We start from the raw sequence: 22,806 nt of genomic DNA, 5'->3' as shown, positions 1-22,806 counted from the left end.
GCGAGTGGCAGGTAATCTGCTACAAATCAAAACTCCCCTGTGCTGGGCAGCAGTGGAATGGGAGAAAGTCAAGGGAGGAGACTCAGGTTTACTGCGTGGAAGGAGGCAATGGTAAGCCGCTTCCGGATTTTTACGAAGAAAACTCTATGGATCCACTACCAGAACGGTTGCAGATGGAGGTGGGTTGTGCTGGGAGAGATGTGTCCATGGCGTCGCTATGGGTCGGAGACGACTCGACAGCATAAGACAACAACAACAACTAAACACTTGGGAGAGGATACCAAATGCAAGACATAAGTTTCCTGTCCTTAAGGAACATACAGTCAAATGGGAGAGTTAGAGAAAAAACCAAATTTTCTATGGAACAGTAAGTACTTGATACATAGTAAGTGCTTAACAAATACCATAATTATTGATTATTATTATTAAATATTATGTATCCTGATGTCTTTCATAAAAGATACTCTGTTGAGTGCATTTAGATTTGAAGGGTCACATTACTCAGCAAATTAATCAGCAAAACTGACTGGTTCAAGTCCCTTGATACTTCTTTACAGTTTCATAACCTTGCTTTCTCAGAGCTCTGTGTTTGACTATTCCAAAGATGTGTAATGAATGACTTACATTTTGGAATGTAGACCTCATCTGCGGACTGGCAAACATTCTAGTGTCTATTTTGGGGAGGAAAAAAAGGACTGGTTAATGTGGGAAATTCCTTCATTCAGAAATGCTCTTGTGAAATGGAAAGGAAGACGTAGTTTTAGGGAATCTAATCCCAGCTTTGCCACTCGTCTGCTGTATGACCTTGGGGAAACTGCTTCATTTTTCTGTGCCTCAGTTACCTCATCTGTAAAATGGGGATTAAGATGGTGAGCCCCAAGTGGAATATGGACTGTGTCCTATCTGATTATCTTGTGTCTACCCCAGCACTTGAGTACACTACCAGAATGATTGCAGATGGAGAGAGGGGTGTTCTGGAAGAGATGTGTCCATGGTGTTGCTTTGGGTCAGAAATGACTTGATAGCATAAGACAAGACAAGGCCCCAGCACTTAGTACAGTGTTTGGCATATAATAAGTGCCTAAACAAATACCATTAAAAAAAATCGGACAGAGACCTAGGGTTGGGATTACTCCATGTTGCTGGACAATGTAGGTCTTTCTCTTTGGTATATTCAGAATAGGAATGCAGTGGTTCTCACATCTCTGTTTGACTTGCCTGTTCTTATTTGTCTGACAGGCGTTTCACTCCTGTGCAACATTCTTTGAGTTTAGTAAGCAATTAAACATTGCAGAGGTACCGGTGAGATAGTACAGTGCTCTGCACATAGTTAGGGCTCAATAAATACTATTGAATGAATTTAAAGTGGATGGGATCAGGGAAAGAGTAGTAAAGCCATGCTGCTTCTCTTTATTTGTTTATATTAATATCTTTCTCCCTCTCTAGACTGTGAGTTCATTGTGGGCAGGGTATGTGTTTGATGTTGTGTTGTACTCTCCCAAGTCCTTAGTACAATGCTTTGCACACAGTAACCACTCAATAAATATGATTGAATGAATGAATGAAAGGGGGATGAAGATAAACCCCAAATTCTACAGCTGTTCTGCTTCTCCCCAACACTCAGACTGTAAGCCTCTTCTCTCCTCCCTCTCCCCCCTCTCAGTTTCTCTCTTCATGTCCGCCTTCATTCATTCATTAAATCGCATTTATTAAGCGCTTATCGTGTGCAGAGCACTGTACCAAACACTTGTTACAGTACAACAATAAATTCAATTCTGTAGCTCAAATTCTTTTTCTCACTAGCCGTTTAGATCACATCTGAGCGTTGCCTGGCTCCCCATCACCTTTAGAATGATCCCTTTTGAACTTTACACTTTTGCCTCTGCCCAAATCCTCTATTTCCCTTTTCCCATATTTTGAATTAGCTTTGTTTTTCCCTTCACTTCCTTTTAATTCATTCAGTTGTATTTATTGAGCACTTATTGTATGCAGAGCACTGTGCTAAGTGCTTGGTAGAGTACAAAATAACAGTAGATACATTCCCTGCCCACAACGAGCTTACAGTCTAAAGGGGGAGAGAGACATTAATAAAAATAAATTATATTTATGCATATAAGTACTCTGGCACTGGGAGGGGGGATGAATTAAGGGAACGAGTCAGGGCGATGTAGAAGGGAGTGGGAGAAGAGGAAAAGAGGAAAGGGAGGAGGAAAGGAGGGAAGGCCTCTTGGAGGAGATGTTCCTTCAATAAGGCCTTAAACGAAGGGAGAGTAATTGTTTGTCGGATTTGAGGAGGGAGGGTGTTCCAGGCCAGAGGCAGGACGTGGGCTAGGGGTTGGCAGCAAGATAGATAAGATTGAGGTTTTCCCTCCTCCCCATCTCCCTGCTTGCCCATCCACCTTTCCATCTTCTTTTATGCCATTCCTTGTGCCTGGAATAGGTGCCAATTTCCCACATGCCAAGTCACCTCCCTCCTTTTTCAATGTCCTCCTTCAAGCACGCTCCTCCAAGAAGTCTACCCTGATTAGATGGAGCAGGCCTTCCCACCAAGCCAATCCATCAAAGCAAGACAATAATAGCTTCCAATAATTTTGAAAAAAGCCAAAACTTATGGTTGATGTTGACTTCTTGCAAAAAAAATGCCCATCTCTGGAGGGCTAAGTTGTAGTCGGATGTGTATTGCCTGTAATCTATTTATTTATAATAATGCCTGTCTCCCTCTCTAGACTGAAAGCTCACTGTGGACAGGGAATGTGTCTGTTTATTGTTACATTGTACTCTCCCAAGTGCTTAGTACAGTTCACTGCACACAGTAAACACTCAATAAATATGATTGAATGAATGAGTGTGGGCCGCAAATGGCTAGTATATTGTGCATATTAAACATTAATAATGTGATACATATTACAAAATGTGTTAAAAAACAGTTACAATATATAGACCAGAATGTCCAAGTCAGGGAAGAAAATAGAAGGAAATAACACCAGGGAGGTATACTTTGTGTTTCTAGTATTTTAATAGATGGAAATCTAGAAACATTAAAGAATAAGAACAAAGGGAAATATCAGTGGCCGCTCGTAGCAGAAGGCAGAGCCAATAGGTTGACCTCTGCAGTGGGCAGTTGGGAAACCAGGAGTTTGTGAGTCATATAAATGGTGTCACTAGCCAGCCCTTTGTATCTGAGCCAGTGACCTGATGACTTGTTAATGCGTCATCTGTTCTCTTCCAAACTCCAAATTCAAATGAACATTGATGTTTTTCTAGCTGGGGAGATGGTTCAACTGAAAAACATAGGTGGAAACTTATTTAATGGACTTTATATGCAGCTCTGCAATTCATGGTTTTGGACCTGCGGCTGAAACTGGGGGCAACTCTAAGGAAAATCAGCCATGATTTTCTACCAGTGGGCTGAACTGGTAGAAGGAATATCTGGCAGCGTGGCCTTGCACAGGCCTGGGAGTCAGAAGGATGTGGGTTCTAATCCATTCATTCAATAGTATTTATTGAGTGCTTACTATGTGCAGAGCACTGTACTAAGCGCTTGGAATGAACAAGTCAGCAACAGATAGAGACGATCCCTGCCATTTGATGGGCTTACGGTCTAATCGGGGGAGACGGACAGACAAGAACGATGGCAATAAATAGAGTCGAGGGGAAGAACATCTCGTAAAAACAATGGCAACTAAATAGAATCAAGGCGATGTACATTTCATCAACAAAATAAATAGGGTAATGAAAATATATACAGTTGAGCGGATGAGTACAGTGCTGAAGGGATGGGAAGGGAGAGGGGGAGGAGCAGAGGGAAAGGGGGGAAAAGAGGGTTTAGCTGCGGAGAGGTGAAGGGGGGGTGGTAGAGGGAGTAGAGGGAGAAGAGGAGCTCAGTCTGGGAAGGCCTCTTGGAGGAGGTGAGTTTTAAGTAGGGTTTTGAAGAGGGGAAGAGAATCAGTTTGGCGGAGGTGAGGAGGGAGGGCGTTCCAGGACCGCAGGAGGACGTGGCCCAGGGGTCGACGGTGGGATGGGCGAGACCGAGGGACGGTGAGGAGGTGGGCGGCGGAGGAGCAGAGCGTGCGGGGTGGGCGGTAGAAAGAGAGAAGGGAGGAGAGGTAGGAAGGGGCAAGGTGATGTAGAGCCTCGAAGCCTAGAGTGAGGAGTTTTTGTTTGGAGCGGAGGTCGATAGGCAACCACTGGAGTTGTTTAAGAAGGGGATTGACATGCCCAGATCGTTTCTGCGGGAAGATGAGCCGGGCAGCGGAGTGAAGAATAGACCGGAGTGGGGCGAGAGAGGAGGAAGGGAGGTCAGAGAGAAGGCTGACACAGTAGTCTAGCAGGGATATAATGAGAGCCCGTAGCAGTAAGGTAGCCGTCTGGGTGGAGAGGAAAGGGCGGATCTTGGCGATATCGTAAAGGTGAAACCGGCAGGTCTTGGTAACGGATAGGATGTGTGGGGTGAACGAGAGAGACGAGTCAAGGATGACACCGAGATTGCGGGCCCGAGAGACGGGAAGGATGGTCGTGCCATCCACCAGCTCCACCACTTGTTGGGCAAGTCTCCTCACTTCTCTGGGCCCCAGTTATCTCATCTGTAAAATGGGAATTGAGACTGCGAGCCCCCAGGTGGAACAGGGACTGTGTCCAAGCAGATTAGCTTGTATCTAACCCAGTGCTTAGTACAGTGCCTGGCACATAATAAGCTCTTTAAAAATACCACAATAGTAATAATAATAATTATTAAGATCTGTGCATAAGAAATGGGAATCTCAGTGTCCTCCAGAAAATCACACATATTGAATGTCATGCTGTCCTGGGCCTAGCCCTCAGAGCTTGTTGATCTGCTTCACCAATAGAGTATAAGGTCTTTGGGATATATCAATTGCTTCAGCTGAGCTTTCCCAAATATTATAGTATGTTTCACTCAGAAGACTGTAAGCGCATTTGGGCAGGGAATTTGTTATATTGTTCATTAATTCATTTAATCATATTTATTGAGTGCTTACTGTGTGCAGAGCACCGTACTAAGCACTTGGAAAAGTACAATGCAACAATAAACAGACATCTTTCCTGCCCTTAACAAGCTTACAGTCTAGAGCAGGAGAAGACAGAAATCGATACAAATAAATATGTTTTTGTAGAAAAATGATCTGGATGGCAGAGTGAAGTATGGACTGGAGTAGGGAGCGGCAGGAGGCTGTTGTACTCTCCCAAGCACTTAATACTATACACACAACTGATTGATTGATTGATCGATGCTCAATAAATGTCAAGAAGCGAGTCAGAGGTCTTGGGTTCTAATCCCGGATCCGCTGCTCATCAGCTGTGTGACTTAAGGCAAGTCACTTAACTTCTTTGTGCCTCAGTTACCTCGTCTTTAAAATACGGATGAAGTCTGTGGGGCAACCTGATTACTGTGTATCTACCCCAGTGCTTAGAACAGTGCTTGGCACATAGTAAGCACTTAACAACTACCAACATTATTATTATTATTATCTGTAGTCATGTGGTCCATCAACTCCTGGCTTGAGGGCCTTCTAATTATGATGGAGGTCCTTTGAAAGTAGGGTTGACCTCACCCTGGGAGATTACTAAAATAGGTGTTGGAAAGTTTGATGTTATCTATCATAATACTGTGGCATATGTTAAGCAGTTACTATAATAATAATAATGGCATTTGTTAAGGCTTACTATGTGCATAGCACTGTGCTAAGTGCTGGGGGGGATACAAAGTGATCAGGTTGTCCCACATGGGGCTCACAGTCTTCATCCCCATTTTACAGATGAGGAACTGAGGCACCGAGAAGTGAAGTGACTTGCCCAAAGTCACCCAGCTGACAAGCGGTGGAGCCGGGATTTGAACCCATGAACTCCGACTCCCTAGCCCGGGCTCTTTGCACTGAGCCATGCTGCTTCTCTGATAATAATAATGATCTAATAGTAATAATAATAAGAATAATAATCTAATACTAATAATGAGAGTTTCTGTTAAGCGCTTACTATGGGCCAAGGACTCTTCTAAGTGCTGGGGTGGATACAAGGTAACCAGGTTGTCCCACGTGGGGCTCACAGTCTTCATCCCCATTTTAAAGATGAGGTAACTGAGGCACAGAGAAGTTAAGTGGCTTGCCTAAGATCAGACAGCAGACAAGTGGCAGAGCTGGGATTAGAACCCATGTCCTGTGACTCCCACGCCCCTGCTTTTGTCACTAAGCCACGCTGCCTCTGTGTGCCCAGCACTGTACTAAGCGCAGGGGTGGTTACAAGCAAACTGGGGGCTCACAGTCTTAATCCCCATTTTACAGTCGAGGTAACTGAGGCCCGGAGAAGTGAGGTGACCTGCCCAAGGTCACACAGCAGGTAAGTTGAGGAGGCAGAATTAGAACCCATGTCCTTTTGACTCCCAGACCCGTGCTCTATCCATGGGGCCATGCTGCTCTTTTTCCATAATCGGGGGAACTTCGTGGGATCTGAATTCTGGTCCTGAACTGGGAGAAGAAACTACAACCTCAGAGGCCTTGAAAGGGAGGAAAGTCCCATTTAAGTCCACCTCACATATGTGTAAAGAATTGTATAGTTCAGGCCCCAAATGTAGCTGTCTTCTTTATTCATTCAATTGTATTTATCGAGCACTTAGTATACGCAGAGCATTCATTCAATCGTATTTATTAAGTGCTTACTGTGTGCCCAGCACTGTACTAAGCGCTTAGGAGAGTAAGATTCAACAATAAGCAGGCATATTCCCTGCCCACAACGAGCTTACAGGTGGTGGTGGGGGAGACAGACATTAATATAAATAAATGACAGCTATGTACATAGTGCTGTGGGACTGGGAGGGGGGAACGAACCAAGGGAGCAAGTCAGGGAGATGCAGAAGGGAGTGGGAGAAGAGGAAAGGGGGGCTAAGTCAAGGAAGACCTCCTGGAGGTGATGTGCCTTCAGTAAGGCTTTGAATGGGAGGAGAATCATTGTCTGTTGGATTTGGGGAGTGGGGGGCGTTCCAGGCCAGAGGCAGGATGTGGGCAAGGGATGAGATCGAGAGACCCTGAGAACAATCTTCCCACCTGCTGCCTTTAGCTCCGGCAATTACCCCTGGGAGACAAGCTACTGGTCCCACGAGTCAAAAAGCAAACACACAGGTTGTCAAAACAGCTTACTGATGTGGTAAAATCCCTCGACGCTTCGAACCAGTGGCGTCTCAGATTCAAAGCCATGGCTATAAGGATGATGAAACCGGAGGAAGGGTGGGGGGAGAAGCAGAAGGTGAAAGAAAGGTTACCTGGAGTCCTCAGTCCAAGAATATGTGACACTTCAAAGCTGGGAAGCTTGGGCAAGCCTTTTGCCTGAAGCATTTAGGCCCAAGGAATGCTCTGTGTGGGTGGACAATCAGTTATTACCTCTCTTGGGGAGGTGGTGGGGCCAGGGTTCCCCTATATTGCAAATGAGAAGCACCACTTAATTTCAAAGCCACACCTTTCATTATAATAATAATAATAATGATGATGGTATTTGTTAAGTGCTTCCTATGGGCCAAGCACTGTTCTAAGCACTGGTGTCAATACTAAGTAAGCAGATTGCCCCACGTGGGGCTCACAGTCTTAATCCCCATTTTTTACAGATGAGGTAACTGAGGCACAGAGAAGTTAAGGGGCTTGCCCACAGTCACACAGCAGACAAGTGGCAGAGCGGGGATAAGAATCCATGTCCTCTGACTCCCAAGCCCAGGCTCTTGCCATTAAGCCACGCTGCTTCCCTGTGTAAGAGCCCATAAGTTGTTGAGTAAACGGCACACCTCTTTTCTTAAATTACAGGTGAACCTGTATATGCGTAGTATTTAACATCTGTTTAAATCCATTGCTTTGGGCAGTAGGGGGAAAAGAGAAGACTGCTTTAAGAAAGTAGTACAGTAGAATAGACCTGGCCACATGCTGCAAATTCTTGTAAGATGGAGGGCTTTTAGTAGCTGGTCTACACAAATGCAGCTTTATATTAATGTCTGGGTCCCCCTCTAGACTGTAAACTCACTGTGGGCAGGGAAAGTGTCTATTGTTTTATTGTACTCTCCCAAATGCTTAGTACAGTGCCTTGCACACAGGGAGTGCTCAATAAATTTGATTGAATGAAATGATGAATGGACTGTTACGGGATCCTGGGGGCTGGAGCCCTGGGGACCTCCGAGTAGGGGATTCTCTAGGTCCTTTGGTTGTCCAATCAGTGCTTGTTCTCCTGGATTGTGTGCAGGACACGATAGACAACCACCACTACCCAAACATCCAGCTGAAGATGTACTTTTGTATGGTATTTGTTAAGTACTTACTATGTTCCAGGCACTGTACTAAGTACTGGGGCAGATGCAGGGTAATCATGTCCCACACCGGGCTCACAATCCTGATCCTTGCTTTTATAGTTGAAGTAACTGAGGCACAGAGAGGTGAAGTGATTTGCCCAAGGTCAATGAGCAGACAAGTGGCAGAGCAGGGATTAGAACCCCAGTCTTTCCGACTCCCAGACCTGTGCTGTTTCCATTAGGTCACGCTGTGTTCCTCACAGACAAATGGGACTCGGAAGTCCACCACTGTCGACCGCTCCGGTTTGGGAGAATTGCGATATATGTTAAGCGCTTACTATGTGTCAAGCACACTGTACTAAGTATGGGGGTAGATACAAGTTTATCAAGTTGGACACAGTCCCTGTCCCACAAGAGGCTCATAGTCTTCAAGGGAAGCCCTTTCCTCCACCGCTCTGCCCCCAGCAGTCCTCACTGTGGCCTGGTGGCTAGAGCACGGGCCTGAGAGTCAGAAAGTCATGGGTTCCATTGCCGACTCTGCCGCTTCTCTGCTGTGTGACCTTAGGCAAGTCACTTCACTTTTCTGCACCCCAGTTACTTCATCTGTGTGGCTTAGTGGAAAGAGAACAGGCTTGGGAGTCAGAGGATGTGGGTTCTAATCCCGGCTCTGCCACTTGTCTGCTGTGTGACCTTGGGCAAGCCACTTAACTTCTCTGTACCTCAGTTACCTCATCTGTTAAATGGGGATTAAAACTGTGAGCCCCACGTGGGACAAATTGATTACCCTGTATCAAGTCCAGCGCTTAGAACAGTGCTTGGCACATAGTAAGTGCTTAACAAATACCATTTTTTTCTTGCTGTATTGTACTTTTCCGAGCTCTTCAGTGCTCTGCACTCAGAGATTATCACTCTTTGTTGCTGTAGAGTATTTTCCCCAGCAATTCTAACAGTGCTCTGCACATAGGAATGGTCACTCTTTGTTGCTGTAATGTACTTTCCCAGATGCTTAGTATAGTGCTCTGCGCACAGAGATTGTTAATCTTTTTAGTTGTATTGTACTCTCCCAAGTACTTTGTACAGTGCTGTGCACACAGGGATGGTCACTCTTTGTTGCTATATTGTCCTACCCCAAGCGCTTTGTACAGTGCTCAGCACACAGGAATTGTCACTCTTTGTTGCTATATCATCCTATCCCAGGTGCTTAGTCCAGTGCTCTGCACGCATTAAGTGCTCAATAAAGACAATTGAATGAGAGGTCACCTCCTCCAGGAGGCTTTCCTAGACTGAGCCCTCCCTTTCCCTCTGCTTCTCCTCCCCTCCCCATTGCCCCTACTCCCTCCCTCTGCTCTACCCCCTTCCCCTGCCCGCAGCACTTGTGTATATATGTATACATTATTTATTACTCTATTTTATTAGTGATGTGAATATATCTATGATTCTATTTATCTACTTTGATGGTATTGATGCCTGAATACTTGTTTTGTTTTGTTGTCTGTCTCTCCCTTTTAGACTGTGAGCCCATTGTTGGGCAGGGATTGTCTCTTTCTGTTGCTGAATTGTATTTCCCAAGTGCTTACTACAGGGCTCTGCACACAAGAAGCGCTCAATAAATGATGTGTATATATATTTATAATTCTGTTTATTTATACTGATGCTATTGAAGCCTGTGTACCGGTTTTGTTTTGTTGTCTGTCTCCCCATTTTATACTGTGAGCCCATTGTTGGGCAAGGATTGTCTATCTGTTGCTGAATTGTACTTCCCAAGCGCTTACTACAGGGCTCTGCACACTTTAAGCTCTCAACAATAGATGTGTATATATATATCTATAATTCTATTTATTTATACTGATGCTATTGATGCGTGCCCACTTGATTTGTTTTCCTAACCCCCTCTAGACTGTGAGCCAGTGGTTGGGCAGGGATTGTCTCTTATCTGCTGCTGAATTGTACTTTCCAAGTGCTTACTACAGGGCTCTGCACCCCTTAAGCTCTCAACAAAAGATGTGTATATATCTATATCTATAATTCTATTTACTTATACTGATGCTCTTGATGCCTGTCTCCTTGTTTGATTTTGCTGTCTCCCCTCCTCCTAGACTGTGAGCTGTTGGTTGGGCCGGGATTGTCTCTTATCTGCTGCTGAATTGTACTTCCCAAGCGCTTACTACAGGGCTCTGCACCCCTTAAGCTCTCAACAAAAGATGTGTATATATATATATATAATTATATTTACTTCTACTGATGCCCTCGATGCCTACTTGTTTGATTTTGCTGTCTCCCCCCACTCCTAGACTGTGAGCCCGTGGTTGGGCCGGGATTGTCTCTTACCTGCTGCTGAATCATACTTCCCAAGCGCTTACTACAGGGCTCTGCACACCTTAAGCTCTCAACAAAAGATGTGTACATATATATCTGTAATTTTATTTACTTCTACTGATGCTCTTGATGCCTGTCTACTTTGGTTTTGCTATCTGTCTCCCCCTTCTAGACAGTGAGCCCAAGGTTGGGTGGGGAATGGTGTCTCCCTCTTGCCCACTTGTCCCATACTTTTGTCCAGCGCTCTGCACGCAGTAAGCGCTCGAATGAAGGAATGAATGCGTGCGGGAATGAGTGAATGAAGGAGGACGAATGAATGAGGGTGAATGAATAAATGTCCAGGAGGAAGGCAGGCAGCAAGGAGCATTACGTCATCGGTTGGGCAGTCACTCCCCCCTCCCTCCTCCGGGCCCCAGCGCGCATGCGCGGGGCGGCAGGACCGGCCCCGGGAGGGGCGGGGAGGCGGGTTCTCCTGGCTCCTTTGTTTTTTTCTTTTTTTTGGGGGGGGGGGGGGGGGGAGTGGGGAAGGGGTGGACGATGCAGCGCAGGCCGGCGGCGCTCCGCTCCCCTCCATCATGGCAGCAGCGGCGGTGGCGGCGGGCGGAGCAACAGTCGCAGCCGCCGCGAGGGCCGGAGCTGCAGCGGCTGCAGCGGCTGCAGCAGTTGCAGCTGCAGTAGGGGAAAGGACCGGAGCTGCCGGAGCTGCAGGAGCTGCAGAGGAAAGGACCGGAGCTGCGGGAGCTGCAGAGGAAGGGACCGGAGCTGCGGGAGCTGCAGGAGCTGCAGAGGAAAGGACCGGAGCTGCAGCTGCAGGAGCTGCAGCTGGGGGTCCTTGAGCTCCCGGAGGGAACACCACCGGCAGCGGCACCATGAGCGGCCCCGGTGGGGGCGGTGGGGGCAGCAGCAGCTCAGCCCCCAGCCGCTTCGCCGATTACTTTGTCATCTGCGGGCTGGACACCGACACCGGGCTGGAGCCGGACGAGCTGTCGGGTGAGTCGGTCCTAATAATCATCAAAAGCGTGCTGTTTCTTCACCGTCATCCTCATGCATCCATTCGATGGTATTTACTGAGCGCTTAGGGTGTGCTAAACGCTTGGAGAGTCCAACAGAGGCAATCCCTGCCCAACGGCGGGCTCACGGTCTAGGTGAGAGTATCTCTTAAGCTCTTACTCTGTCCGAATTATACTGCCCCAGCGCTTAGTCCAGGGCTCTGCACACAGTAATAAATGTTGGTATTTGTTAAGCGCTTACTATGTGTCAAGCACTGTTCTAAGCGCTGGAGCACTGTTCTAAGCGCTGGTAATGATGATGTTTGTTAAGCGCCTGCTGTGGGCCCCTTTTAGACTGTGAGCCCGTGGTCGGGCAGGGGTGGTCTCTATCTGTTGCCGAATTGGACATTCCAAGCGCTTACTACAGTGCCCTGCACACAGTGATAGTAATGATGGTGTTTGTTAAGCGCTTACTATGTACCCTTTCTAGACTGTGAGCCCATTTGGGGGCAGGGGTGGTCTCTATCTGTTGCCGAATTGGACATTCCAAGCGCTTAGTACAGTGCCCTGCACACAGTAACAGTAATGATGGTGTTTGTTAAGCGTTTACTATGTGCCTTTCCTAGACTGAGCGCCCGTTTTTGGGCAGGGGTGGTCTCTGTTGCCGAATTGGACATTCCAAGCACTTACTACAGTGCTGTGCACACTGTAATAATAACGATGGTGTCTGTTAAGCACTTTTGTGCCCCTTTTAGCCCTGTTGAGCCTGTTGTTGGGCAGGGATGGTCTCTATCTGTTGCCGAATTGTAATAATAATAATGATGGTATTTAAGTGCTTACTATGTGACAAGCACTGTTCTAAGCGCTGGGATAGGTACAGGATGATCAGGTTGCCCACGTGGGGCTCACAGTCTTCATCCCCATTTGACAGATGAGGGAACTGAGGCACAGAGAAGTTGTGACTTGCCCAAAGTCACACAGCTGACAAATGGCAGAGCCGGGATTAGAACCCACAACCTCTGACTCCCAAGACTGGGCTCTTTCCACTAAGACACGCTGCTTCTCCAAGCGCTTAGTACAGTGTTGTGCACACAGTCAGTGCGCACTAAATACAATTGAATGAATGAATGCCAAGTACTGTTCTAAGCGCTGAAGGGCTCAATAAATAGGATTGAATGGATGAATGCCAGGGACTGTACTAAGCGCTAAGGTGGATGCAGGCAAATTGGGTTGAACCCAATCCCTGTCCCAGTCCCAGATGGGGCTCGCAGTCTTAATGTCCATTTTGCAGATGAGGGAACTGAGGCCCAGAGGAGTGAAGAGACTTGCCTGAGGTCACACAGCAGGCATGGGCCAGAGCTGGGATGAGAACCCAGGTTCTTCAGAGTCCCAGGCCTCGTCTCTGTCCATTAAGCTAAGCCACTTCTCAAAGCAGCGCCTACTATGTGTCAGGCAACCTACTAAGCGCTGGGGGTGAATACAAGCAAATCGGGTTGGACATAGTGTCTCTGTCCCTCGCGGGGCTCGCAGTCTCAATGCTTATTTTGCAGATGAGGGCACTGAGGAACTGAGAAGAAAAGTGACTTGTCCAGGGTCACACAGCGGCAGACAGAGGTTAGAGCAGGATTAGAACCCATGACCTTCTGACTCCCAGGCCCGTGGTCTAGTCACTACCCCAAGCTGGTATCTCGCTGCCCAGGTGGACCCCACTGAAGGGGCGGCTCGCCACCCCATCAGCTTTGATGCAGGCACAGATTCAACAAGCAATCAGTGGTATTCATTGAACACTGTGTGCAGAGCACTGGACTAAGCACTTGGGAGAGTACCCTGTTAACAGAGTTAGCTGGCACAGTCCTTGCCCATGATGAGCTTCCAGTTTAATAATGATAATGATGGTATTTGCTTAGTGCTTACTATGTGTCCAGGACTGTACTAAGCGCCGGGGAAGATACAAGGTTATCAGGTTGGACACAGTCCCTGTCCCAGATGGGCTCACAGTCTTAATCCTCATTTTACAGATGAGGGAGCGGAGGCACAAAGGAGTGAAATGACTTACCCAAGGTCACACAGCAGACAAGTGGGGAAGCCGGGATTAGAACTCAGGAACTCTGACTTACAAGCCTGTGCTCTTTCCTTTAGGCCATGCTGCTCCTTTTTCTACAGCTGTGGTGCAAACAGTAATGCTCTGGGACTGATTAGGGGGTAGGGGAGGGGAGAGGGAGATTAGGGGCAGCTGCCTTGGGGGAGCAGACTGGTTGGGGTGTTTCCCCTTAACTGTCCTTTCCCAACCCCCCCCCCCCCCCCCCCGGTTGCCGTGTTGGAAAGCTGGAGGCCTATCTGTCCCTTCCCAGGCCCGGGGACCATCAATCAACCATATTTATTGAGCACTTACTGTGTGCAGAACACTCTACTAAAGGCGTAGGAGAGTACAATATAGAAGACACTGTAGACACGTCCCCTGCCCACAGTGAGCTTACGGTCTAGAGGGGACAGACCATGTCGACCCATAGACAGGGAAAGATGCCAACTCTGCTGCATTGGACTCGACCAAGCTCTTAGTACAGTGCTCTGCACACAGTAAGCACTCAATAACTACGATTAATACAGTGCTCTGCATATAGAAAGGGCTCAATAAATACCACTGATGGTGAGGGGTGGGATGAAGGGGTGCAGAAGCAGGAGAGTTTCAGGACTCCTATCCCTCTTCTGGCCAGGGGCAGCAAGAGAAACCTTTTTTTTCTTTGAAAACTTGCATTCCTGATTTATTGCTATTTTGGTGATTTATGTAATATACTGATGTTGAGTATAATTTCCTAAACTTTTTATGGTAAAAAGAAAGATACCTTACAGCCTGGAGAACTCAGATTCCTTCCTGAGTTTTTAAACTTTTGGAGTGAGATTTCTCAAACTTTCTTAAGAGTGTCTGAGGCCTTCCTGTGCACATCGGTCCCCTATATGGGCCCCGGATTTCAGGATCCAACTCTGGAAACGTTACAATATGTCTAACGTGATAATTTTAGTATAGAGTGCTGTACTTGGTAACTACTCAGCTCATCTGGATAAGATGACACAGTGTATATTGACCCTGAGGGAGTCTCTTTTTGGTGACAGTAACTACAGAGGCCTAACTATTGTTTTTCTAAAAAAAAAATCCACTTGTAATTCTTTTGAAAAAGGGGGGAAAATGTGCTTTTCCCGGAGCCACTGAATCAGAGGTGGGTTACGAGTATAGGCTGACGGGCACTTTCTCCCGGCTCCCTCCCAACCCCCTCAAAAAAGAAAGGGAACAGAAAGAAGAGGGGAAGCGACGGAATCGAAACGACTGTAGCAAAGTGAGAGGAGCCATGGAAGTTATCCCAGAAATTTTTGCACACATTCAATGTGTTTTTCAGCTGATTATGTTTGGAAATTTTTTGTTGTTGCTTTGTAGTTAGAGGCTTCTTGTTTTTTAACAACATGCCTTCCAAATTGTACAGTTGTGTTTTCCGGCTGTGGTCTCCTCTGCCTGGGTTTCATATGGCTGGTGGTGGTCTTTTAAGCGTCGTTGTCTAAATATTATTAATGGGGGAACTCTCGTCACTTCACTCTCATGATGTGCTCACTGTAAAGTGAAATTCGTACAAATTGCTTAGTGATTCTGTTGACTGATTTTACATCTCCTTGGGGATAACAGGACGGTTTTTCTTATTAGTCACCCAAAAAATTCCAGCGTTGTGTTTTATAAGCTTGCTTATCTACAAACATACATGCCCTCACTTTCTAAGAAGTGATGTGGGAGATTTCTATTTTCTTTTTTAAACCATCGCTGCCTAGCAAGGTCACTGACAATACAATGCTTCATTAAATGAATATTCTGGGAGAAAATAATTCACATAGCCTCCGAATACTTTTTTTTCCTCTTTTTGAAGATAAATTTATACCAGGCCTTGTATTCTGCTTTCCAAATCACATCTCAGAATTCCTCTTTGTTGGCATGCAAGTGAATATTTGCTGCATGTAGGGCAGATGTTAATGAATGGCTTTCAGATGTGGGCATCTAATATGTATGAGACTTAAAGTGTGTTGGAAGAAGTCTGTATGATCTTTAGATTGGTTAAAGGAAAAGCTCTAGCGAAAGCTAACATCCCAGGATATAAAGATTTCTTGAACAAACATGCCCAGTTATTTGGTGTTAAAAATATTCCATAGACCCAATCAGAAATGAATCTCAGACCACAAATCTAATGGAAACCAAGGGAGAATTTTTTATGTTATCTTTGCTAAGCAGAATGGAGACGGGGTTTTAGAAAAGAGAGCAGGGGTTCATTTGCGAATGGTAGTTCATACTGTTTTTTTAGGGACTGTTGACTCTCATGCTTCTTTACAGTGTGTAGTTTCCCTGTAAGTCCATATGACATAATTAAACCTTGGGAGGTAAACAAAGGAGGGAGGATGAGGCAGAAAACCATGTAAAGAAAGATTCTCCCCCTGCAGCCTTCTTCCTGTCTTTCAGGACAGGTTTTCAAATGCGGTTGCAGCAGGGTAAAGCCAAGACCATTTATTTAACCAATAGGCAGCCTTTGTTGAAGCAGAAGCATTGATTTTAAAGCATGTTTCCTCCTTTTTTTCGGGGGGGTGGTGGTTGGGCAGGGTGGGCAAAAGGGGAGGTTTATAGGGAAACCAAGGAGGCCCTGGGCATCCTCTCTAAAATACAACAAAGGATGAACAGCCTAAATACATGAACAGCCCGGGGTCCATCCATGCTGTGACTCTCCCTAGAGCATCTCCTTTCCTGCAGGTCTGCCTTCATGCTCTAGAAGGATGATGTCATAGTAACTGAAATACAGAAAATTGGGAATTGCTTCCAAGGCCTCGGGAGGAACCGAGGAGCCCTGCGTTCTGGCCTCGCCAATAAAATTAATATTAATTATGGTATTTGTTAAGCGCTTACTATTTGCCAGGCACTGTACTGTTGAGAACCTCTGTTACCCCTCCCACTCAGGCCCAGGCCCTCCTGGATAGCCTCAGAAATGAACCATTAATAAATGAATCGTTGGACTTGATTTGATTTTTTTTTTAAGAGAAGATAATTATTATGGTACTTGTTAAGCGCTTACTATGTGCCAAGCACTGTTCTAAGCACTGGGCTAGGTACAAGCTGGGTGGCAATATATAAACTTTCCACTCCCTTCTAGCCCTTGCCCCTCTAACATGAAGATTTCAGTTTGCTGCAGTCGATGATGTCATTTGAGGTCATATTAAGCCCTTTTGAAAGCATCTTCTTCCTAGAGCCGGTAGGCAGAGCAGGAAATAAAACCTTCAGGGCAGCCTAATCACCTCTTTGGGACCAGTTTGATGAAGGTGGTAAAGTGGTACAGTGGTAAAGAATGTTGATTTGTTTGGTTCTCTAGTTCGAAGGGGTTGTTTAGCCTGGGATAGGTCAGGGTGAGCTGGGGCTTTTCTTTTTCTTTTTTTTTTTTTAATTGTAGGCTAGTTCATCTTTTGCTCTTCTGCAGGGATCACTTTGGGGCAGTCAGTGGTAGTCAGTGGCTTAAGGCTACACAGAGTCAGTCAGTTGCAGGGAAAAAATCCCAAAGCCTCATATTTGTTAACATTTTCAGCCGCGTTCTCCATGCAACAAGTGAAGAACTGACAATGGTGGTTTCTGTCGCAGTTTGTACAGATGGACCGAAAGCTATCTATAGAAGCAGTAAAGACTTTTTTTTCTTTTTTATCCCCATGTGTAGCCCATTGTATTTACTGTTTGGGGAATAAATATTGATCCTTGCCCTGGAAGAGTCTCCTGAGAGAGGAATTAACGATCCTTAAGAAAACAGTTCTTCTTTCCTTCTTCCATCCCTAACCCATCTCCTCCCCCGACTTATTTGACTGATAATTACTCCCTCTGCAGTGATCTGATGAGCGGGATGATAAGGCCAATTCTAGATTGGATGGGTTTATCAGCAGGTTTTTAGCCTGTCTATTTTTTGCCAGCTTGGGTTTCTGTTCCAGGTTTGGATTATGGACACCTTGAAGGGAACTATCATTTATTTTATTCTATAATTAAAAAAAATTAATCTCCTTGACGTTCCTGGATGTTGGCACTCTAAAGCGGCCGCAGAATGTTTTACTAGTGAGCTGCGAAGAGGAGGCAGATGTGAAGAGCTCGGAAAATGTGTATGTCTCTACAGTTGGTGGGTGGAGCGATACGAAGCTCCACAGTTTACATTGGCAAATCTGAGCTCAGGCAATACAAAAGTGGGTCCAGGCCCACAGCATCGTTCTCTACTCGAAACCATTGGCCAAAGAAAGTCACGCTAGCCAAGGATAGATTTATGGACAGTGTAACTGATGGTTTCATTAAGGGTTGGGATTTCTTAAAGCAGCCACATGATTCTTGTGGAGTGTGCAGCGTGTAAACAGTGCTCGAGACCTCGTATAATAGTTTGGTTCTTTTTTTTTTTGCTTTTAAAACCGCATACATTGGGTTATACGAGGAGGGAGAAGGAAGATGAATGCTTTCCCAGTAATAAAGTTATACCTGTGGTTGATTTCCTTTTATTCTTTCTTTAACAAAAGGGTATGTGTATTTTGTATTGGTATATCTAACTCTCCAAAGTGGTTAGTACAGGGCATTGCACACAGTAAGTGCTTGATAAATATGATTGAAGGAATGAATAGCTCTATACTGTAAACTCACTGTGGGTGGGGAACGAGTCTACCAACTCAGTCATATTGTACTCTCCCAAGTGCTTAGTACAGTAATAATAATGATGGTATTTCTTAACTGCTTACTATGTGGCAAGCACTGTACTAAGCACTGGCGGAGCTATAGGGTAATCAGGTTGTCCCACGTAGGGTTCACAGTCTTAATCCCATTTTACGGATGAGGGAATTGAGGCACTGAGAAGTGAGGTGACTTGCCCAAAGTCACACAGCTGACAAGTGGTGGATCCGGGATTAGAACCCATGACCTCTGACTCCTAAACCCGGGCTCTTTTCACTGAGCCATGCTGCTTCTCTTGTGCTGTGCAACAATAAATGCCATTGATTTGATGGATTGATCCCTAATTTTTCAGCATCTGACATCTTGGATAATATTCATAGGGTAGTAACTGGTGGCTTGTGAGAAAACCAGGCATTAAATAATAATAATAATGATGATGATGGTATTAAGTGCTTACTATGACAGACACTGTTCTAAGCTAAGTGTCATTAAGTCAAATGACAACATATGCATTATCATGATCACGCAGGTTGACATGATGGTGTATTTTGCGATTATATGCTGAGCTCTCCCGAGCTCTCCAGAATCTAGAATGTTTCTCTGGAGGGAATCCTCCCTGTCCCCAACACACTTTCAGAACTCCTCAGAGTTCCAGGTCTGGGTGAACACAGGTGTCATGTATGAACCAAATAATTCAGTGGCAGTAGAGGTGGTTAAAATAAAAAGGGGTCTAGAACTGAACCCTTGTGGGATCGGGGACAGTAAAGCTGAAAACCAGGCTGTCTGGTTTAAAGCTAAATAATAATAATAATGATGGTATTTGTTAAGTGCTTTCCATGTGCCAGGCACTGTACTAAGCTCTGGGGTGGCTACAGGCAAATCGAGTTGGACACAATCCCTGTCCCACATAGGGCTCACAGGCTCAATCCCCATTTTAGAAATGAGGTCACTGAAGCACAGATAAGTGAAGTGACTTGCTCAAAGTCACACAGCAGACAAGTGTTCTTGTCTAGCACACTTCCCCACTCAAAGCCCTCCTGAAAGCTCACCTTCTCCAGGAGACCTTCCCAGACTGAGTCCCTCTTTTCCTCTGCTCCTCCTCCCCTCCCCATCGCCCTGACTCCCTCCTTCTGCTTCTGCACTTGTGTTTATTTGTACATATTGATTTTATTTATTTTAATAATGATGTGTATATATCTATAATTCTATTTATATTGATATTATTGATGCCTGTCTACTTGTTTTGCTTTGTTTTCTTGCCTGTCTCTCCCCTTCTAGACTGTGAGCCCATTGTTGGATAGGGATTGTCTCTATTGGTTACCGAATTGTACTTTCCAAATGCTTAGTACATTGCTCTGCACCTAGTAATTACTCAGTAAATACAATTGAATGATGAATGCATAAATGAATGAAACCCATGACCTTCTGACTCCCAGGCTTGTGCTCTGTCCACTACGCCCTGCTGCTTCTCGGACTAAGTGACAGACCTCTCAAACAAATTTAAATTCTCTCCTGTTAGAAGTATCAAATACTCATTTATTGTCTGGGCTGGTAAGTATATACATTTGAAGCAATCCTAGAGTGCGGACATGGGTTCTAACAATCCTGGCTCTGCCCCTTGCCTGCTGTGTGACCTTGGGCAAGCCACTTCACTTCTCTGTGCCTCAGTTTCATCATCTGTAAAGTGGGGATTGGATATCTCTTCTCCCTCCTACTTAGACTGTGATTCTCTTTTGGGACAGGGACTGTGTCTGATCCAATTGTGTTGTAGTTACCCCAGTGCTTAGTACAAGCTTGGCACACAGCAATGCTTAACAAGTATTTAAAAAATAAATGATATTAATTATCTTTTTGAGAGTGTGTTTTTTTCCTCATTAAACAATTTGCTTTTCTTTTGTGAAAATAGATGAGACATGTTAAAAGAGTTTTTGTGGTAGTAGAGTTTTCAGTATCAAAAATAGTATTTTTGAGTCCCTTCAACATGTAGAACAACTTTTTAAGCCATATAAAAGATATTCCTTTGATTTAAAATATTCTTTAAACAGCCCATAGATTTACTATCTACCAGACACTGTACTAAGCTCTGGGGTAGCTGCAATATATTTGGGTTAGACAGTCTCTCTCCCACATGGGGCTCACAATATTAATCCCCATTTTACAGATGAGGTAACTGAAGCCCAGAGAAGTGAAGCGACTTGCCCAGGGTCACACAGCAGACCAGAGGCGGAGCTGGGATTAGAACTCAGATCCTTTGACTCGCAGGCCCATGCTGTTTCCACTAGTTCCTGCTGCTTCTATAATCCAACTGAGACTAAACAAGAGTGCTGAGTCCAGCCCCTAGTCAAAAATATCCCACCAGGTTCTTCCAAATTCCTCGTCCTGAGTCCACCAAAAATCAGGCACGTAATACAGTGCATTGCACCCGGTGGATGCACAATAATGCTAGATATCACGATAGGTCGGAGAGCAGTACGACTAGGTCCTCCACATCCAGGAAAGGTGATAAACGGTGGTCCCACTATGCCACTATGCCGTGTTTTTTGGCCCCAAAGGCATCTCATTTCCATCAAAATAGTACCTCCCTTCTTTTCCCTGACCTTCCTCTACTTTTCTGCTGGTTCCCACCATTTAACCCTGTTGGGCCTGACAAAAGCAGAGTGTACCTTGAGCGAGGGGTGTGCCTGCAGACATTCGGGAGAGGGAGCTGAGTTTGAAAGTCATAGAAGGCTTCCCTACTTTCCACTGGCCATGGATCTTCAGAGCTACAGATCCACCTGACTGTAAGTTGGTTGTAGGCAGGGAACATGTCTACCAGCTCATTTGTAGTGTACTATCCTAAATGCTCTGTACAGTACTCTGCGTACCATAATTGCTCAATAAATAGTGATAACGATGATGATGATTGGGTATGGGGATGGGGAGTGATTTTTTGTTGTTGTTGTTTTTGTTGTTCAAGGGGATGGCGATTTGGTGGTAGAAACCAGAGTCGGGTTTTGTCTTTAGCCCCAGAGCTCAAGACAGTAGTAGTGGTGTGAAATGTCAGTAAAGAACTGTCTACTCTGTCTTCTGAACCGTAGTTCATTTTTTTGTTCCTTGTCCTTCAGGAGTTGTGTTGATCACTCAAGCAAAAAATTAACTAGCCAGTTTCTTTTTGAGGATTTTTTTCCCCCTTTTGTCTGATTCTTTTGGTTTGGCTCGTGCTCTTGCCTGAAGGTCAGTTTACTTCAAACACGGGAAGAAAATCCTCCAGTGGTTTTACCCGTGCCAGCTTGAAGAGATTCCTCCAGGGTGGGTTGATGTTGGCATCTTTTGATTGCACTTCTGACTGTTCCAACCCCCTGATTCCTGCTCAGCTGCTTCCTTCAAAATGGAAGGAAGCCGAATGTGTAAACACGGAGCAGGGCCGTTTGAAACATTCAGGATTTTTCAAGGCAGGAAGTAAGAAGAGGAAATGATTCAGAAATGACAAAACAAATTCCCGGATGCACAAGAACAACAACCAAAAAAAGGGAACACCCATATTCCAATAAACTTTGTAATTTTTATTTTATAATTCATTTGCTTTCCAGTAATCTCAAGTACCTCGTTCTTCTTTGCTCTCTGTTTAGTCTCCTTCTCTTTTCCACATTCTGGTCGAGAGCCAGTATGAGGGGAGCCCCAGAATTTGTGGGAAGTCACTTTACTTCTTGTGCCTCAGTTATCTCATCTGTAAAATGGGGATTAAGATTGGGAGCCCCATGTGAGACAGGGACAGTGTCCAATCTGATTATCTCGTATCTACCACAGTGCTTAGAACACTATGTCTGGCACATAGTAAGTGCTTAACAAATACCATAAAAAAAAAAGCCTCAAGTCATCTCACGGCCCCATTTTGTTCACATCCAGAAGCTGAGTGATATATGGAGTCAAGTGTGGTTGGGTTTATAGACAACAGTCTTGAAGTCAGTTGAAGCGGAGGGTTGAAAGATGATTTCCTTCCTGGCCTGTAGGTTTCTATCAACTGCTGACGAATCAATGTTTTTGGATAATGGGTTGAAAAGCAGCATGGCCTAATGGATAGAGCACAGGCCTGGGAGTCAGAAAGACCTGGGTTCTAATCCTGGCTCTGCCACTTGTTTACTGTGTGATCTTGGGCAAGTCACTGAACTTCTCTGGGCTTCACTTACCTCATTTGTAAAATGGGGATTAAGAATGTGAGCCCCATGTGGGACAGGGGACTGTGTCCAACCCGATTAGTTTATATCTACCCCAGTGCTTAGTACAGTGGCTGGCACATATTAATCACTTAACAAATACCATAAGAAACTAAATAACAAAAAGCCTTTATATTTAATGGTTTGTAAAGAGAGGAGGGTGTGAGTGTGTTGGCATCGAAATGAAACTGCAGTTCTGTGTGTGTAGGTTTATCGTGGTGGTTGTTAATCTGGGTTTTGAAAAGAAAGCGTGTGAACTTTCTGATAGGATGGGAAAGAAACACCTTTATAGTTTGTGGTTTAAGAGAGTAGGTGTGTGTGTGT

General features: G+C 45.3%; 1 protein-coding gene across 4 annotated transcripts in view; it reads left to right on the top strand.

Moving 5' to 3' along the window:
- The first annotated feature begins 11,114 nt into the window (after positions 1-11,114).
- DENND5A (DENN domain containing 5A) overlaps positions 11,115-22,806 on the top strand; it is a 111,193-nt gene continuing 99,501 nt past the window's right edge. For all 4 annotated transcript variants that reach the window (XM_029060536.1, XM_029060534.1, XM_029060535.1 and 1 more), the window contains exon 1: positions 11,115-11,584. In XM_029060536.1, the coding sequence (XP_028916369.1) occupies positions 11,464-11,584 (121 nt within the window). In that variant the 5' untranslated portion in view covers positions 11,115-11,463. The remainder of the gene's footprint in view (positions 11,585-22,806) is intronic.

This window comes from Ornithorhynchus anatinus, chromosome 3, assembly GCF_004115215.2.
Source record: "Ornithorhynchus anatinus isolate Pmale09 chromosome 3, mOrnAna1.pri.v4, whole genome shotgun sequence".
Classification (NCBI taxonomy): domain Eukaryota; kingdom Metazoa; phylum Chordata; class Mammalia; order Monotremata; family Ornithorhynchidae; genus Ornithorhynchus; species Ornithorhynchus anatinus.
Note: the sequence above shows the minus strand (reverse complement) of the source record. Positions and strands in the feature narration are given on the sequence as shown.